Below are 18,329 nucleotides of genomic sequence, written 5' to 3'. Positions count from 1 at the left end.
TGTTTTTGTTCCACCCACCCCAAACCTGAGGGAGCCCCCCATCTCCTCCAATCCTCACAGAGGAACCTCTCCTAGAGATGCTATGATGAAAGCCCTCTGCCATCCAGCGGGTTGTGTTCTTCAGCCTTCATGCACCCTGCAGTCATTCTTTCACTGTGGTTCTGCTCCTGGTGGATCTAGAGTCCATTTCCAGGCAGGGATCCCAAGACATGCACCTGGCACATGTCTTGGCATTCTTGACAGCTCTGGGGCAATTACTTTAACAACAAGGGACAGCTTTTGAATGGAGCAAGGGCAAAGAGGCCTGCAGTGCAAGCTCTGCTCTACTCTGCTCTCTTACGGAACCGTTGTTCCCACACGAAACAAACAGAGATAAAGACCCTCCTACCAAGTGGGCACAACCTCAGCAGTGCCCTCTCTTTGTGAATCTCGTGTGCTCACTCCCATTGGCCTTGGCCTTGTCTTGGCTCACACACAGGAAGGGGCAGCTGCAGAACATAAGGGAACATAAGGGAAAGTTCTGCGTGACTTCCTCCTGCTGCTGCTGGGGAGTAGAGGGTGAGAGAAAACTTGGCCTGCATCTCAGTCTAGGAGAAAGAAGGTGAAGCACACACAGAAGGATTTCGGGATCTTGGGATCAGGGGCTGGGATGGGGGCCAAGTGGGAAGGCCCTGAGTGGGTCAAAGGGACGTCTGTTGCCTCTTTTCACTCGGTGAATCCCATGAACGTTGTGTACATGTGGACGGGAGTGGAATGTACTATATACATTAGGAACCTTCTGCAGAATCAAGCTTTTCCTATATAACCATACTGACGTGGGGGGATTGCCTACTTCTGTGCTCCCTGCCCTCTGTCATAGTACTTTTGTATGCATATGTTGGAGGGGAGAGTTTTAGTTCACTCCCATTTTAGCAGAGCATGTGTGTGTGAGAAGAGTAAGCCCATTCAGGAGTATTGAGACAGACATTTCAGGTTCAAAAGCGAGTGAGGTTGATTTGGGAAGTTACATACTTGGAGAGAAATGCCTGTGTCCCTGAGCTTTCTGTCTTCATGGTGCAGAGTAGAGAGGGGAAGCATATCTGTCTCCCAATCGAAAACTGCTGGAGCAGAGGGAGAAACAATGAAAAAGGAAGATTGGAGATTCTTCCTCGCTATCTCTACTCCTCATGGCCCTACTGGTCACTAGGAGAGAAGGTGCACACAGGCGATGCCACTGAATCTGCGTCTCCAACAGCACAGAGCAAAGGGCTGCTGCTGCTATTACTGTTGTTGTTGCTGCTGCTGCTGCTCCCTTAGACGGAGTCAGCCATTGGTCGTTCTAGCTCAGTATTGTCAGCGACACTCCAGGGCCTCAAGAAAGGGGCTGTCTCACAGTCCGGCCAACCTTTTAACGGTGGACACCAGAGGCTGAAGCTGGGCCATCACGCATGCAAAGGATGTGCTCTGCCACAGAGCTAGAACACCCTCCCCCAAAGGGCCCAACCTCTCTTTCCTCCAGAACATGGGCTTCTTTGGGAAATGAATCCAGGCCAGCCCTCTCCATCCAAGCAAAAAACCATACCTCTAGATCAAGACTAGGTTGAATAGACCTCTCTGACCCTCTACTGCACAAATGATAAGGTTTTCCAGTAGTGGGGTTCCTCAAAGGGGATACTACAAGTAGTACCCCTAGGGTACTTCTGCTTCCCCATGCTGCAGATGCATTATTTGTTCCCCATCTGACACATCCTCACTGGCATGTTCTTACGTAATTATGATTTTATGTTTATTAAAAACACAATTCATGTTTTCATGTATATATGTGCGCACATACTTAAATGTTAGTTATGAGACAGGCTTCCACTGTCTCTCCAATGGGACAAGTTTATTTGTCCTTGTTTTACTTATTGAAGTTTACTTGTCCTGTTAATTTCAGTGGAAATACTCATGAGTAACTTAGTCTGGATGTAAGACAGTGAGTGGAGTAGACTCTCTCATGACTGTAATATTGACTTGTGTGCACAGACACACTCAAAATCTCTGTTTGGTGCCTGAGCTGTAGGTTTGCAACAGAAGGGGTACATCTGTTAGGCCAGAGGTTCCCAACCTTTTTAAACAGAAGGGGTCCTTTCAGTGGCACTCCTATACCTCTGAGTCTGTAGCCTTGATCTCTCCTGGTAATGCTGGCCTTGCCTTGCTTCTAGAGAGAGCCTGGAAACTCTGCACCTCCTCCTTAGGACTGTTGGCATAGAGGAGGAGAGTCTGGAGGAATACCTGGAGCACTTTGGCAGCCCAGAAAGCTTCAGCCACGGACTATCCATTTTGGTGAGGAAAGATGAAGAACACTGAGGTGAGGGGTGGGGCGGAGCCCAGGCTGTAGGTTCTGTGCAAGCATACTTCTCAGTGATTTCCCCACTTCTGTTTATTTTTAAATTATTTTTTGGTGCTCTTGCATAAGAGCATGTTCTGCCAAGTCATCTGGATGCCTGCATAACTGACATATAGCGTTGGATAAAGGCTCCCTTTTGGGGTGTCACGAGCAGCTGGGACCCAACCCCAAACTGCTTTTGCATTCTCACAGGGAAGGGGCAGGAAGCGCAGGCATCAGGTTCTATGCATGCATAATTCTCAGGAATTTTTAATTTAATTATTTTGTGGTGCTTTTACATCACCACCACCTCCACTATTGCAAAAGGGGGGGAAACCAATACCCTTTTGAAGCAGCACAGTTGCACAAGACCACCTTCTCAAACAAACAAACAAAAAACAAAAACCCACAGCTTTTTGTGGGGCAAAGAGAAAATTTACAGAGTGCTGTAGCAGCTGGGCAGAGAGCTCTGGAAATTGGCACACTAGTGGAGGATGGCAGGACTGTGTGTATTTAATTTCAAGTGAATTAGTTTATGTGTTGATTTTTGAAATTTTTTTAAAAGCCAAAATTGCACTAACATTAGAGAATTGCGGCAAAAAATAACATTACATCAAAAAATCACTGAACTTTTAAAAAAAAAATCATTAAAAATTAATGGCTAGACTGATTTACTTGAAATTAAATACACAGAGTCCTGCCCAGCCATTACCACAGTATGTTTTTTTCCTTGTTTCACCATAGACCTTTTGGTTTTAAAAGATGTCCATGTGCACCCATGCTGGTTCAAAAGAATTTCCCTCTAGTTTGCTTCCTTTTGCTATAATTATATTGCAAATTATTATATTGACAGTTAGTTCCTGTTCACGGCACTGAAACAAGTCTACCTAGCTAGGAATTAGGAGGGGTGGCAGGTGCTGCCTGTACTCCCCAAAGCCACTCAGGCAAGTAGCCACACCTCCACCTCTCCCTTGAGCCTCTTTATCTGCATATCTCTTCCATACAGCACAGCAAAGATGCCACTGTTTCCTACACTGCCATTTTCAACTCTCTCAAAGGACAACTTTTAAAAAATGCTTATATTACATACCGTATTAAGGACAAATTGTCATGAAAAAGGCTGTTGGCTATATGAATGACACTTTCCTGTTATCATCTTGAAGTCGCTGTAAGTCCCTTCCTTGTATGAACTAAAGATGTGCACAGATCAGTTCTTGTGATTTGATTTGAGCTCAGTTGCAAGCAGCACCCAGTTAGCTACTGGCAGAACCACTGGCAGAGCACCAAAAATAAAAGTAGTTGTTGGCAGCACTGCAAATTAAAAGGATTGGGGGGGGATAGAAAGATAAGCCCAGTAGGCATTCATTCTCCCCCCCCCCCCGCCCCCACTGGGCCAGCCAGGAGGCAGGCCCAGACCACCACCACCACCAATCTCTAGGGATGTGCACAGAACTGCGGTGGGGCAGTTCTAAGGCGGCGGGGGTGCACTTTCCCCTCCCCCCACTTTCCCCCCGCCACTTTCCCCCCACTGGCGTTGGTATTTTTAACAGCCCATTGGGGAGGCAGCGTAACTCCCTGCCGCCCCGTTGCCCCCCTCTTCCAGATATGACCGTGCAGGCACGTTAGCATCTTCTGGTCATATCCAGAAGAGGAGGGCAACAGGGCGGCAAGGAGGTACACTGCCAACCCGATGGGCTGCTAAAACCCCCTGCTTTTTCATAACCCCATTTTGAAAACCCCTCCTTTGTCCCACCCACCCCGCCCCGCTCCCTTCTCCCAGCCAATGGTGGCACAGTTGCCCATGCCAACACTTGATTTGAATGACAACAAGCCAACCAAGAAAAAAGGAGATCTCAAGCCAATTGGAAGCCAGTGCCAGAAAACTAATCAGCAAGGGGGAAACACGGAGACAAAATGGCACATGCAGATAGATTTGCATCAAATTGGTGATTCGATTCAACTTCTAATCAGGACCGACATTATAGAGACGATTCAATTCAAGGTAAAATCACTCAGATCACCCCAATCTGATTCAAATTGATTCATGCATGAATCAAATTGCACATCTCTAATACGACCTGCCCCCTACCCTATGCATAGTGAAGCAAGAGTAAATTGCTGCTTGGAAAACCTTCTGATCCATCCGGGAAGCCTGCACATGGGGAAAAGAGGGCACCTCCCCCTCCTGTTAGTATTCCCCAACACTTGGTGTACGGGGACATTACCCCTCTGATCCTGATGGAAATATACAGCTATGCAGGCTGGTAGACATTGATATCCCTATCTTCCTTATATTTGTCTAATCCCTTTTAAAACCATCTATATTAGTGACCTTTTCTTCCTGTTTCTTATTCTTTTCTTCCTGTTATTTTTTTCCAGTCACAATAATGGAAGATCAAACAGGCCCCAGTTTGGACGAAGATTTTGAAGCACCTGAGGCTACACATACAGGTAAGGAAACCATGTAATCATTACTAATAAAAGGAGCTAAGTGTGCAGGTGAGAGTTACCTTTGCTTTGAGGAATATCCCCAGCAGCAAAAAACAGAATGCAGGCATTAGCCCTTGGTCCACTGGAGCAGAATTGGGCTTGGTCAATGCAGTCACCCCCCCACCCCACCCCACCCCCACACCTCCACCACACACACCCTTTGCAGTCACCTAATGTATGGAGGGATGCTGCTGGAGGAAATTTGGCTCAGACAAACCTCCTCTCTCCTACAAACACTTCAGTGATGGAGGTTGGCAAAGCAAAATCCATTTACTTTTACCAATTAGGTAATTGCAAGGGGGAGTTGCTGGATTCTCTTCTTTTTCCACTTACATGTTTTAGGACATGCTCACTCGTCAGAAGCTATTTGGTTATGTCATTTCCTGATGATGATGTCATGGAGAAATAGATTTGGGTGTCATCAGTATATTGATAACACCCTGCTCCAAATCTCCGGATGATCTCACCCAGTAGTTTCATGCAGATGTTAAAAAGCATTCGAGCTAGGATGGAGCCCTGAGGGACACCATACAATAGCTCTCGTTTCAGAGAGCAACTATTTTCAAGTGACACCATCTGGAATCTACCAGAGAGATAGGAACTGAACCACTGCAAAGAAGTGCCACCTATTCCCAAATCCCCCAGAAGATCCAGAAGGATACCATGGTCGATAGTATCGAAAACTGCAGAAAGCTCCAAAAGAACCAACAGTCACCCTTCCTCTGTCCATTCCCTGGTAGAGGTCATCCATCAGGCCGACCTAAAGCCAGTTTGAAATGGATCTAAATAATCAATATCTTCCAAAACTGCCTGGAGTTGACCAGCCACCACCCTCTCAAATACCTTGTCCACCCAAGGGAGGTTGGAGACTGGCCTATAATTATCCATCACTGAGGGCTCTAAACAAAGGACACAATTGCTTCCTTCAAACATGGAGGCATCCTGCCCTCCCTCAGAGAGGCATTTATGATGTCAACTAGGCCATCTTTAACAGCCCCCCCCTCATAGATGTTTTAAGCCATGTTGGGCACGGGTCCAAAGGACAAATGGTAGGCCAAACACTTCCAAGGAGCTTGTCCACTAGGGATGTGCCCGGAACCGCTCCTCCACATTTTGGAGGCGGCGGCGGTGCTCCCTTAAGGGTGAGGGAGGGTGCACTTACCCCTCCCACTGCATTTCCCACGCCAGCGCTCCGTTGTATCAAAGCCCCTCGGGGCGGCAGCGCACCTCCCTGCTGCCCTGTTGCCGTCCTCGGCTGGAAGTACCAGGCATGCGTGCACCCATTGCGTGCACGTGTGCACCCTTAAGGGAGCACCCCCTCTGCCTCCGGTGGCTGAAATGTTTTGGAGGCTTCTGTAATGGCCTCTGAAACATTTCAGGCACATCCTTATTGTCCACATCCTCAGGAGTTTCAAATTGAAACTGATCCATTCAAATTGAGCCAGAGGAGTTACTGGACACCTCTACAATTGACCCTGCCAAGTCAGCTTGAAGTCCAAGTCAGCTTGAATGCAAGAGATTTTATCAGCAAATAAGTTGTTAAAAGCATCACAGTGGGAGAATAAGAAATCCAGCTCTAAATTCAGAGAGGAGGGAACCTGAGTCAATTCCCTCACAACTCTGAACAACTCAGCTGGATGTGAACTTGCGGATGCAATATGTGCAGAATAGAATTGCTTCTTCGCTGCACATATTGTCACAGAATAAGCCTTCAAATGGGCTTTGTGCTGGCTTATCAGATTCAAGTCGAGCCTTCCTCCACTTTCGCTCTAGTTTTCTCCCTTGTTGCTTTAACTCCAGTAGCTGTTCAGTATACCATGGAGCTAGTTTCGAAGCGGAGTGGAGAAGACGCTTAGAGGCAACAATGTCTAATGCCCTGGTAAGCTCTCTATTCCAGGTCTCCACCAGGGCATCAGCAGAATCACCGGCAGAACCAACCCTAAATACTGCCAAGGCCTCTTGGAACCCTATAGGATCCAACATCCTCCTTGGGCGGACCATCCTAATAGGTCCTGCACCCCTGAAGAGGTCGGTTGTGGACACAAAACCAACCTTAACCAGATGGTGGTCCGTCCATGACAATGGAGATGCTCTAGGAGTCTCCACCCATGGAATTGTTGGAGATAGAGTTCCAGTGCATCAACTTTTTACACCAACTATCTTAATGACCACTAGGGGCATTGGGAGCAGAGGTAGCTAGTGAGGATCTCCTTACCTGTCCCTGCTTTCCTCTGCTCTATGACCCCTGATTTGACTCCTCAGGTACTTCCTGTAGTGAGTCAGTCATCTCCCTTTCCTCCTAGAGAGAAGATGGAAACATATCTCTCTCTCCCTACCTATTCATTATGTAGCTGATAGACAGGATAGGTCTTTCCTATCTCAAATGTACTTCACCAATAACTAAGTAAGTAACTTAGAATCTACAGTGATCTCCATGCGTGCTTCTTAAATAGCTGCAACAACGAAACTCTGCACTCTGTAACTGGAGTGGTAGCTTGCTTGCCGCTTTGCTAAATAATCATAAAACCCCAACGTATTGCCAGAGAATAAGCCTTCAAATAGCCTTTGTGCCATCTTATTGGATTCAAGTCAGGTCTTCCTCCACTTATGCTCTAGTCTTCTCCCTTGCCGCTTCAACTCCCGTAGCTGTTCAGTATACCATGGAGGTAGTTTCGAAGCAGAGTGGGAAAGACGCTTAGGGGCAATAGTGTCTACTGCCCTGGTAAGCTCCCTATTCCAGGTCTCCGTCAGGGCATTAACAGAATCACTGGCAAACCAACCCTAAATCCCTCCAAGGCCTCTTGGAACCCTACAGGATCCAACAGCCTCCTTGGGCAGACCACCCTAATAGATCCTGCACCCCTGAAGGTTGTGGCCACAAAACCAACCTTAACCAGATGGTGGTCCGTTCTTAACAAAGGAGACACTCTAGGAGTCTCCACCCACAGAACATCACCCTGACCTCAGCAAAAGACCAAATCAAGAGTGTTACCAGCAGTGTATGTTGGCCCCGTGACCAATTGGGATAGGCCCATAGTTGTCATGGCTGCTATGAACTCACAAGCTGCACCAGACAAGCCAGCCCTGAAGTGAACATTGAAGTCACTCAGCACCAAAAGCTGGGCAACTCCAACACCAACTCCGCAACCAGCTCCATCAGCTCAGTTAGAGATTCCATTGGGTAACAAAGTGCTTGGTACACCAATAGAATTCCCAATCTATCCCAAGTCCCCAGGCCAAGATTCACACACTCGATATGGTCCAATTGTCTCACAGGGATTCTGGTAAGAGAGATGTTATTCTGATGAATCACAGCCACTCCCCCTCCTCCCCGCCCCTAATGTGCTCCACCACAGAATACCCAACAGGGAAGAGCTGAGCCCATACTGGACTACTTGCCTCCTCCAGCCAGGTCTCAGTTATACAAGCCAAGTCGAGTCCCTCATCCACGATCAGATCATGGATGATCTTGGTCGTCTTTTGAACCAACCTGTCATTCCAAAGGAGCAAGGTCAGGTTCTGAAGCTGGATGGAACTACACACTGAGGCCTGAGAGCTGGCAGGAGAACTGGAAGGGGAAACAGCTATTAAATTTTTGGTCTCCCTTCTCCTGTAACGGCCTGCTGACCAGCCACCGCCAAATTTTCGATTCCCCACCACTACTGTGATAGCCACCCCAGAACCCCCAGAAATGCCCCCTATTCCCACATCTATACCAGAGACCTGACACATCACTGTAAATAACCAGGCAATAAGGGGAAGCTTGGCACTATAGGGAAGGAGCCCAAGATAGTGATTTGGCCTCAGCCCTTAGTCCCACCCCCGATGTCTGCCACCAAAGGGTGGCCCCCTTTGGCAGCTGGATTCGGTGGCCACAGCCCCCGGCTGCTGCCCACCCTAATAAGGGCCAGGAGGTCAGAAGCACAACGGGTGAGGTTCACCTCCACCAATTAGGCAGTCCGGCCCAGGTGCAAGATATCAAAACACAATTAGAGTGCGATCAGCCCCAGATAACAGACAGCCTGAGAAAAAGGAGGGGAAAGAACACAGAAGCCTCAGCCAGTCCCTTTCCCCATCCAGAAGGGAAAATGGGGAGTAGAAGCAGATGACAAACTCATTACCGCACAGCATGTCTTCCAGTTACCTCTAGCATGGCATTTCTAATATTCTCATTAACACCATACAATGTAGTGGTCACTATCTTTTCCTTCCTTTGTACTAGCTCCATAAAGTAAACTGTGCTGAACAGCAGGGCATATCAGTGTTGCTAAGCTGGCAACAGATATAATAAGTAGTGATATTGTACCACTATGCAAAATAGCTACATGACAAGCACATGAGTGAAAGTAGGGTTTATTGGGGGCAGAAGGAAGGAAGGAAGTAGGTATAACTCATCCTGAAAGACTGTCACAAATGAATGCACCTAGTATTAGAACTGTAAATGTATCCAGTCCATCCCACTATTCTGAATTTTATACAATGCTCTATACAACTTCTGCTGGACTTTACCACTTCAGGTAGTAAGGTGCAGAGGACTGCACATCTGAATGGTCCCTCGGGAGAAGAGTTCCTTGCACAAGTAGCCATGATTTCCCCATTATTTAAGAGATGGTTTCTTCCATTTCTTTTCTTTCGAATTTGAGCAACTAGATTCAGTAGCTCTTAAACAGTGAAACAGAAGTTAATCTTCTACTCCGGGCCAAACTCCTCCAAATGCCCTACTCAGGACTCATTGGTAAGACAATTCCAGTTATTTCTATTTCCCACAATATTCAATATTCAACACCCCCCACCCCATAAATATTTCCTTATATTTTGAGATCTGGGATGCCAATGGACTATTCTACTGGAACTAACAAACCAGGTCTCACGGTCTCACCTAATGTTTCAAGATTTTAGTCTCCTTCTAGGGTCTCCAAGGGTAGGACTAACAATTCAAGGTGAGAGGTCAAGCTGTTTTCTGCTTGACTGAGATCGTTTGCTATTAGCTTGCATTTTGTGTTGAACTGGCACCACCCTGCCCTACGAGGCACAGCTAGACTCTGTTTCCTGAAACTCCAGGTCCTATCCCTTTCTCCCATCAAGCACCACTAGGCTATGGCCTGAGTTTCAGGTGACCTGGTAACCCCATCAGAAACAAAGAACATGAAGTAACAACCACATTTTCTTCTCCTAGGACCAAAAGGGGTGATCAGTGACTGGAGAAAGTTTAAATTAGAAAGTGAAGACAAGCATGCCCTTCCTGTAAGCAAGAAAGAGATCCTCATCAGACAAATGTCCTCACCCTATCGCTCTCACAGCAGAGATGATAAAGACACCAGAGAGAGATTCAGCCGAAAGGTAAGAAGGAACACAAATACACACATACACACACACCCCACCTCACCCCACACACCATTCAGTCTTGCGAACACAAGACTGGAGGCACTTCTAGATGGGCTTCCTATAGCACTACCCAGACATTAGTTTCCCACTTGCAGTCACAGGTGGAACTGCAGCTTTCCTTCCACACCCTAATGTGGATCTATATCCTAGATTGGGGGCAGGGGCGGAGCAAGCCACGGGTAAGATGGCCTATCAGCTCGATTGCTGTCTCCACCTCAGCCCTTTTAATAGACCTAGCCTTGAAAGGAAGCTATGCTTGTTACTTTGAAGTGATATAGAAGGAAAAATGTCTAAGAAAGAGTTGAAATTGTTGAAGTGGAAAAGAAAAGGAATTAGAGTCTTCCTGGACGGATTGAAGCCAGCTGCTATGCCCCCCACCCTCATAATGGAGGGGAGGATGAGGATGAAGAGAGCCAGGAAGAAACTCATTCGGATTTTCAAAAACAACAAGAAAAGTTTTTATATACCACCGGCCGAACTTTGGAATTACAATCAATTGAACTTTTGATAAGGCAGCTTAATAAAGAGCTAGATATGGTATGTTTTAGGGACACAACAAATGTACCCTTCTTTTTTTATTTCTCCAGTTCCTGTTCTGGTCTGTTATCTAGACATGCGCCTTTAAAAAAAGATGAGCACTAACAACAATCTATATGTGTGGTTGTTGTACTGCTGTTCAAAAAAGTCAGAGTTTCTGTATTAATAAACATGGCAAATTAAGCAAGGGAGGAAACAGGTGAAAATACAGCCATTTCCATGCATGAAATGGCCTTTGTGTTTGGTTACACACAATATTAAAGTGCTGTTTGAACCTCCCTCAAAGACTGAGCATACAAAGTGTGATAATCACAGACTAAACACCTTATCTGGAACTGCCTTGAGTCTTGAATGTTAACAACAATCCTTTATACCCTTCCTTAAACACCTTAATTTATATAACCATACTGGCAAATTGAAATTTTCAATTTCAGTGGATCCAGGCTGATTTCAGTAAGCGATGAAGCAGTCATGCATTTAGCACCGCATACACTGCTTACATAACACACATTCACGAAGTCACCATGCAAAACAACTTTCTGCAGCTTTGCACCAACACAGTAAATGTGAGTCGAGTAAGGTGTGTTTGTGGTGACGTACTTATATGCAAGCTCTAGTAATGAAAGTCAAGGACAGAGGCGTAACTAGGGAAAACGGCGCCCGGGGCAAGCACTGAAATTGTGCCCCCCCCGCCGCGCCCCCCGCCCCCCCAACATACATCTGACTGACACACGTGTGTTTTTTCCTCACAACAACCCTGTGAAGTTAGCTTGTATCTCAAACATCAGAATTATGATGCAATGATGATACATACTACATTATACTTAGGTTTTTCCTCACAACAACCCTGTGAGTGACTGTATTTTAACAAAACGAAAACCAAGGACTCCAGAGTAATTTGAGGGACTAGGGTGATAGTGCTAAAGACTCCTTATTCTCCCGCTGTTAAAGAAAGACTCCCCTTTTCCAAAACCGCGCGCTATTTACACCAGAAAAGATTTCAAATGGAGGGGGAAGCAGCGAGATTGAAGGGGGAGGGCGGCTGCAAGTTTCAGCACGGGGTTGGCGTTGGGCTGCTCGTAGATGATGGGGAAGCAGTGAGATTGAAGTGGGGAGGGGGCGGCCACAAGTTTCAACAAGGGGTTGGGCTGCTCGTAGATGATGGGGAAGCAGCGGGATTGAAGTGGGGGGGCGGCGGCCGCAAGTTTCACCAAGGGGTTGGGCTGCTGCTGCTTGTAGATCATGTAAGGCTGAGATGCAGAAGGAAGGAAGTGGCAGAACGGGCGGGAAATCGGGGATTGATAAGAATAAGAAGACTACACGATACAACAGAAGAGAAAACACACACCTTGTTGTGACCACCCGCCCGCCGAATCCACCCGCCCGCCGAATCCTTTCTTGTCCGTGCCGCCAGGTGTCCGTGTCCTCCTGCCTGTGCCTGCAGCCCCAGCCCCAGTAATGACGCTCTCCTCCGCGACCGCGCCACGTGCAGGTGAGCCGAGCTGGGAGGACGGATGCACGCATGTGCAGCGTGACTCGGCACACTGGCCGAGTCACGCGTGCGTGACTAGAGACCCTCCCTCACCCTGGCTGGCAAGCCACTAGAGGGCCTCTTTCTGGCTGGATATAAGTTCCATCGCGAGCCAAGGGAAGGCAAGAGCATGGAACTAGGCGCCCGCCGCGGCGCCCGCCGGAAAGCCAGGCCAGCAAAGCAATGGGGGGGGGGGGGCGCGGGCGCGGAAGGGACTGCTCGTGGGGGAGGGGGCGCCAGAGAAATTTGTATTAAAATTTTTTTTAAATTAAAATTAAAATTTTAAAAAAATTGGGATCTGGCGGCACCCAGATGGTGCCGGGGCACGTGCCCCCCCTGCTCCTCTATAGTTACGCCTCTGGTCAAGGAGCATGGTGAAAAAATGGGACTATGACTAAACGTAAAGAAGACTAAACTAATGACAACAGGTACAACAACCAGCCTCAGAATTGATAATAAAGACACTGAAGTAGTGGATAGCTTCTGCCTTTTAGGCAGAATCCAGCAGTCAAGAAATACACCTCAGACTAGCACTTGGTAGGGTTGCAATGAAGGCCTTGGAAAGGATATTTAGATGCCGTGACGTATCTATACCTACAAAGATTAGAATCGTTTGGGCAATGATTTTTCTTGTGACACTCTATGGATGCGAAAGCTGGACTTTGAAGAAGCATTGACACTTTTTAACTTTGGTGCTGGAGAAGATTTTTGAGGATACCATGGACAGCCAAGAAAACAAACAAATGGATCATAGAACAACTCAATCCAGAATTTTCACTCGAGGCACAAATGACCAGGTTCAAACTATCATACTTCGGACACATTATGCGAAGACCCAGCTCCATTACTGAGAAGTCCATAATGCTGGGAAAAGTTGAAGGAAAGAGAAGAAAAGGATGACCAGCAGCAAGGTGGATGGACTCGATTACGACAGCAATGAATGCACCACTGAGAGACCTTAAAGGCCAAGTTGAAGACAGATCATCCTGGAGAGAATCTATCTATGTGGTCTCTAAGAGTTGACACCGACTTGACAACACTTAATCAATCAATTATATGACCGCTTCAAACACATCTTTTTAGTGAAGTCTGTTATAAACGACACAACCTATAGACTTGCCACACTCATTTCCTTGCATGAAGTGGCCTTTATGCTTGGTTACACAAAATATCTAGACATAATTTTAAACAAAAAGTTATCCTGAAAGGTAAGCTAAGGCAACTACTGTCTTGCTTTAAAAACAAACAAAAAAGCAGGCCTTTTGCTGCTCAAAATCAACAACAACTACCCACTCTGTAATTTTAAATTGTTTTTTAAGATTAGCTTTCTCTCCTGTACATATTTTTGTGTTAAATCCTAGATGAGCACAATAAAGAAACCAGGACAGGTTGTCAAATAGGAAACTGAAATTTTCCCAGCATTATGGACTTCTCAAAGGAGCTGGATTCTCGCATAATGTGTCTGAAGTATGATAGTTTGAGCCTGGTCATTTGTGCCTCGAGTGAAAATTTTGGATTGATTTGTTCTATGATCCATTTGTTTGTTTTCCTGGCTATCCATGGTATCCTCAAAAGTCTTCTCCAGCACCAAAGTTCAAAAGCATCAATACTTTTTATATCTTGCTTCTTCAAAGTCCAGCTTTCACATCCATAGAGTGTCATGGGAAAAACCATGGTCAGAATGATTCTGATCTTTGTAGGTACAGACACGTCACGGCATCTAAATATCCTTCCCAAGGCCTTCATTGCAACCCTACCAGGTGCTAGTCTGTGGTGTATTTCTTGACTGCTGTGTCCTTTACTGTTGATGGTTGATCCTAAAAAGCAGAAGCTATCCACCACTTTAATGTCTTCATTATCAATTCTGAGGATGGTTGCTGTACCCATTGTTATTAGTTTAGTCTTCTTTACATTGAGTTGTAGTCCAATTTTTTCACTGTGTTGTCTGATTTTCATTACTAGAGCTTGCAGATCATCCGCATTCTCAGCTATCAGAGTGGTGTCGTCAGTGTAGCGCAGGTTATTGATGTTTCTTCCTCCAACTTTAAAACCACGCTCATCTTCTTCCAATCCAGCTTCTCTCAGTTAGGGATGTGCATGAACCTGTTTGGAGGCCTTTTTACGGGTCTCTGAACAGTTTCGAGAACCGGGCAGTTTGAAGGCAGTGTGTTTATGCACTTTAGGGGCGGGTGAGGGTGACTTACTCCTCCCTTCTCTTTTCCCCTGCCGGCACCTGGTTTTCCTCAAGTCCTACTGGGCGGCAGCGTACTTCCCTGCTGCCCCCTTCGTTATTCGGATGGAAGTGGCTGGAAGTAGCTTGCGCACAGGCAGTTGCACACACTCATGCCCACCAAACACACGTACCCCAGCTACTTCAGGCTGAAGAGCGAAGAGGGCGGCAGGGAAGTATGCTGCCGCCCCATAGGACTTGAGGAAAACCGGGCGCTGGCAGGGGAAAAGTGGAGAGAGGGGTAAGTGCACCCTCCCTCGCCCTTAAAGTGCAGCCCGCCATTAAGCCACCTGGTGTGGTTCCGTGCACATCCCTACTCTCAGTACATGTTCAGCATATAAGCTGAATAAAGAAGGAGAAAGTATACAGCCTTGTTTCACTCCTTTGCCAACCTGGAACCAGTCTGTTTCGCCGTGTTCTGTCTGGACTGTGGCTTCCTGTTCTGTGTATAGGTTTCTCATGAGAAGAATGGGATGTTCTGGGATGCCCATTTTCTTAAGGGTCTTCCACAACTTGACATGGTCGACACAATCGAAAGCTTTTCTATAGTGAATAAAGCACATATTGACTTATTTTGGATATTTTTTTTGCTTTCTCAATTATCCAGCGTGCATCAGCAATGACGTCTCTTGTTCCTTAGCCTTTTCTGAAACCAGCTTGAACATCTGGCATTTCCCTTTCCACATAGGGGTCTAATCTGTGTTGGATGATCCTGAGCATTATTTTGCTAGCATGTGAAATTGTGTGATGGAACAGGAAATACATCAGCATTAAAGCATGCAGCTGAACTAATAACCATTCCACACGAGGAAGACAAAATGGACCGACCTCTTGTAGTCCATTTTGGCCTAGAGAATATGAGAGGCCCTCATTATCCGCAGTCCTGGCACCCATGGTTTCGCGTATCCGCAATATATTAATATTTAATTCACACGTTTTAGGAACACGATTGCCAAGGCAGGGGTCAATATCTTGCAAGGGCAGAGCTTTGTGCAGCAAGGCAAGGACAAAGTGAGGTGATCAGAGTAAAAAAGAGGCAAAGTAGCTCCATGGCAAGGACCAAAAACAGCAGAAAAGTCTCCCTTTTAAGCCATTCCTTAGCTTAAGCCTTTCTCCTGTTGCTTCATGATGTCTCTCATTTTTCACCTGTTTGGTGAGTAAACTGGTGCATTCATTAATTCAACATGCTTTCAATTGTTTTCAGATGAGTGTCCAGGAGTATGAGCTAATTAATGACAAAAAAGAGGATGAAGGTTGCCTACAGAAGTACCACAAGCGCTGTATGCAGGACATGCATCAGCGGCTGAGCTTTGGGCCCAAATATGGCTACCTTTCAGAGCTGCAAAATGGAGAACAGTTCTTGGAAGCTGTGGAGAAAGAGCGGAAAACCATCACCATCATTGTCCACATCTATGAAGATGGCATCAAGGGCTGCGAGGCACTCAGCAACAGCTTGACTTGTCTTGCTGCCGAATACCCTGTGGTGAAATTCTGCAAGATCAAGGCCTCTAATACGGGGGCTGGAGACCGTTTCTCCACTGATGTTCTCCCAACACTTCTTGTCTACAGAGGAGGGGAGCTCGTAAGCAATTTCATTAGTGTCACTGAACATTTCAATGAAGAGTTTTTTGCTGTGGATGTGGAAACGTTCCTAAATGAGTATGGGTTGCTTCCTGAGAAGGATATCCCAGCACTTGGGAATGGCAACATGGACGAACAAGATGTTGAATAATTGACATGATATCTAATACTAAAGTATCTCCTGCCCCTCCTCAGTACATATTGCAATTGGATCTCAGCAGGACCCATGTTCATTTAGTGAACGCTGCATGCATGTACTCATGCACTGTATGAAAGCAATATACATAGTTAACCAAAATACATTTGCCAACTGTTCTTATACTTGCTTGTTCATATGATGCCTACACAATAATACTAAAGGCTAATAGGGAATTCGTTTAAAAAAAAATACAAATACAAGTGGGCCCAGTCTGAATGAGTTTCTAGCTGTAACCTTCAGATCTGTTGGGCCCAATTCCACCAGATTTCTTGTGGCTTCATCCCTATAACATGCTGGGAAACAAGCAGGATATTAAGGGAAGAGCTCCTGAACAAATGGTCAGTGTCAGCAGGTATAACATTTCCAAGATTTTCCCAAAGGGAGAGACTGCCAGAGAACAACCTTTTGTAGTCATCTGCAGGAAGGGTGCAGGTGGGGCCAAGAAGAAATAGAAGGCAAGGTTGCATTAGGCTACACAATAAGCAATTGACTGGGGTTCAGTGGGCATGGAAACTGAACAGACTATGCTTGCAGGATCAAGAGGCAGAGCTGCCAGGACCCCATAACCTCAGCAAATGACAGGAAAGTTTTTTGATTACGCAAGGCATCTTAGAGCAAGGGAAGGCTTCCACACATTTGGTGGAGCAGAGACCATACACAGTGGCCCTATGATTTGGGCAGGTCTAGAACCCAGTGAGGAACAACTGTGCAACAGGACCTGATTCTGGCACTTATTGCATCACCCCAGGGTGACTCTGGTTTTCTAAGGTTGTTTCCTTTATTCTGAATGTCCCTTTTTGTAAATGACATCAGTAGAATAATTGAAAGGAGTTCCATGACAATTTTCAGGTATTTGTCTAATTTCTGCACGATGCTCACATAAAACATGATATTGAAAACCGTTCTTAGAATGAGAAAGCCACTGCTGTACATCAGGACTGAAGCACAATTACCTGGATTGCACGTATTAAGTTCTATATAGATGTTTTTGGTGTTTGTTTTTAAATGTAGAGTAACTGTATTTTGACACAACAGGCAAGTGACTGTGAAAAGGGAGCCTGGAAATATCTCCAGGCAAAGCAATATAATGTGTTTCCACAGTTTTAAAGTAATTGTAATATTACATCTGAACTGGACTTTTGCTTATGTTTTATGTTGCTGGATGTTTTAAATGTTTTAATCCTGCTTTATAGCCACAGTTCTCAAAACAACTCTTAGCTGAATCATAATACAGTAATACATTTACTAAACAACAGTCAAAACAATTAATTAGTTAAATGTAATCAGCTTAAACAAAACCACAAGATAATATTCTGATGAAGGAAAGCTTGCCTGAAGACCCATGTGAAAAGCATTATATTCAAGCAGAGTTTTTGAGCAATAATGAATACTGGAATACTCCAAGCTATCAGATAAATAACATTTGTAAGCCATATAGAAAATTATCTAACACATGCCCTTTAATAATAGTGAAAATATAGAAGTTGGGTTATTCCTGGAAAAGGTAGAATGTAAGAAAGTCAAAGATACATATTGATATGTCAAATACAATTGTATAATGTTGAGTGTTATTGTAAAGATGGGTGTTGGCTAAGATATTGTTAGTAATTACTACTAAACCTATTTTGTGTTGATGCAGTGAATAAAATATATTTAAAAGAACATTCCCTTTTAGAGAGACCTGTTATCTTCATAAAAACATATGCTAAGGCGCTTTAGAGCTTTATTTTGAAGAGTAAGCACAAACTAGGCTTTTGCACCTGTTTAAAAAAGGTGTTATAGGCAACCAAAACATGGTGATTTAGCAAATTATTATTATTATTGTTGTTGTTGTTGTTAATAATAATAATAATAATAATAATAATAATAATAATAATAATAATAATATCCCACTCTTCCTCCAAGGAGCCCAGAGCAGTGTACTACATACTTAAGTGTCTCCTCACAACAACCCTGTGAAGTAGCTTAGGCTGAGAGAGATGTGACTGGCAGGAAGAGAGATGCAGAAATACAAGAAGTCCATGTCATT

At 45.4% G+C, this 18,329-nt stretch overlaps 1 protein-coding gene across 9 annotated transcripts in view; it reads left to right on the top strand.

Annotated features, from left to right (window-relative positions):
• LOC128324899 (phosducin-like) overlaps nt 1-17,962 on the top strand; it is a 35,251-nt gene extending 17,289 nt beyond the window's left edge. For 6 of the 9 annotated variants that reach the window (XM_053250054.1, XM_053250051.1, XM_053250053.1 and 3 more), the window contains exons 7-11: nt 2,184-2,329; nt 3,354-3,515; nt 4,727-4,798; nt 10,014-10,177; nt 15,725-17,962. In XM_053250054.1, the coding sequence (XP_053106029.1) occupies nt 4,735-4,798; nt 10,014-10,177; nt 15,725-16,252 (756 nt within the window). In that variant the 5' untranslated portion in view covers nt 2,184-2,329; nt 3,354-3,515; nt 4,727-4,734 and the 3' untranslated portion in view covers nt 16,253-17,962. The remainder of the gene's footprint in view (nt 1-2,183; nt 2,330-3,353; nt 3,516-4,726; nt 4,799-10,013; nt 10,178-15,724) is intronic. The other 3 variants (XM_053250055.1, XM_053250056.1, XM_053250048.1) reach the window with 3 other exon arrangements.
• The last annotated feature ends 367 nt before the right edge of the window (nt 17,963-18,329 follow it).

The sequence above is a fragment of the Hemicordylus capensis genome, chromosome 4 (assembly GCF_027244095.1).
Source record: "Hemicordylus capensis ecotype Gifberg chromosome 4, rHemCap1.1.pri, whole genome shotgun sequence".
Lineage (NCBI taxonomy): Eukaryota > Metazoa > Chordata > Lepidosauria > Squamata > Cordylidae > Hemicordylus > Hemicordylus capensis.
This window is presented reverse-complemented; position numbering and strand designations above follow the sequence as displayed.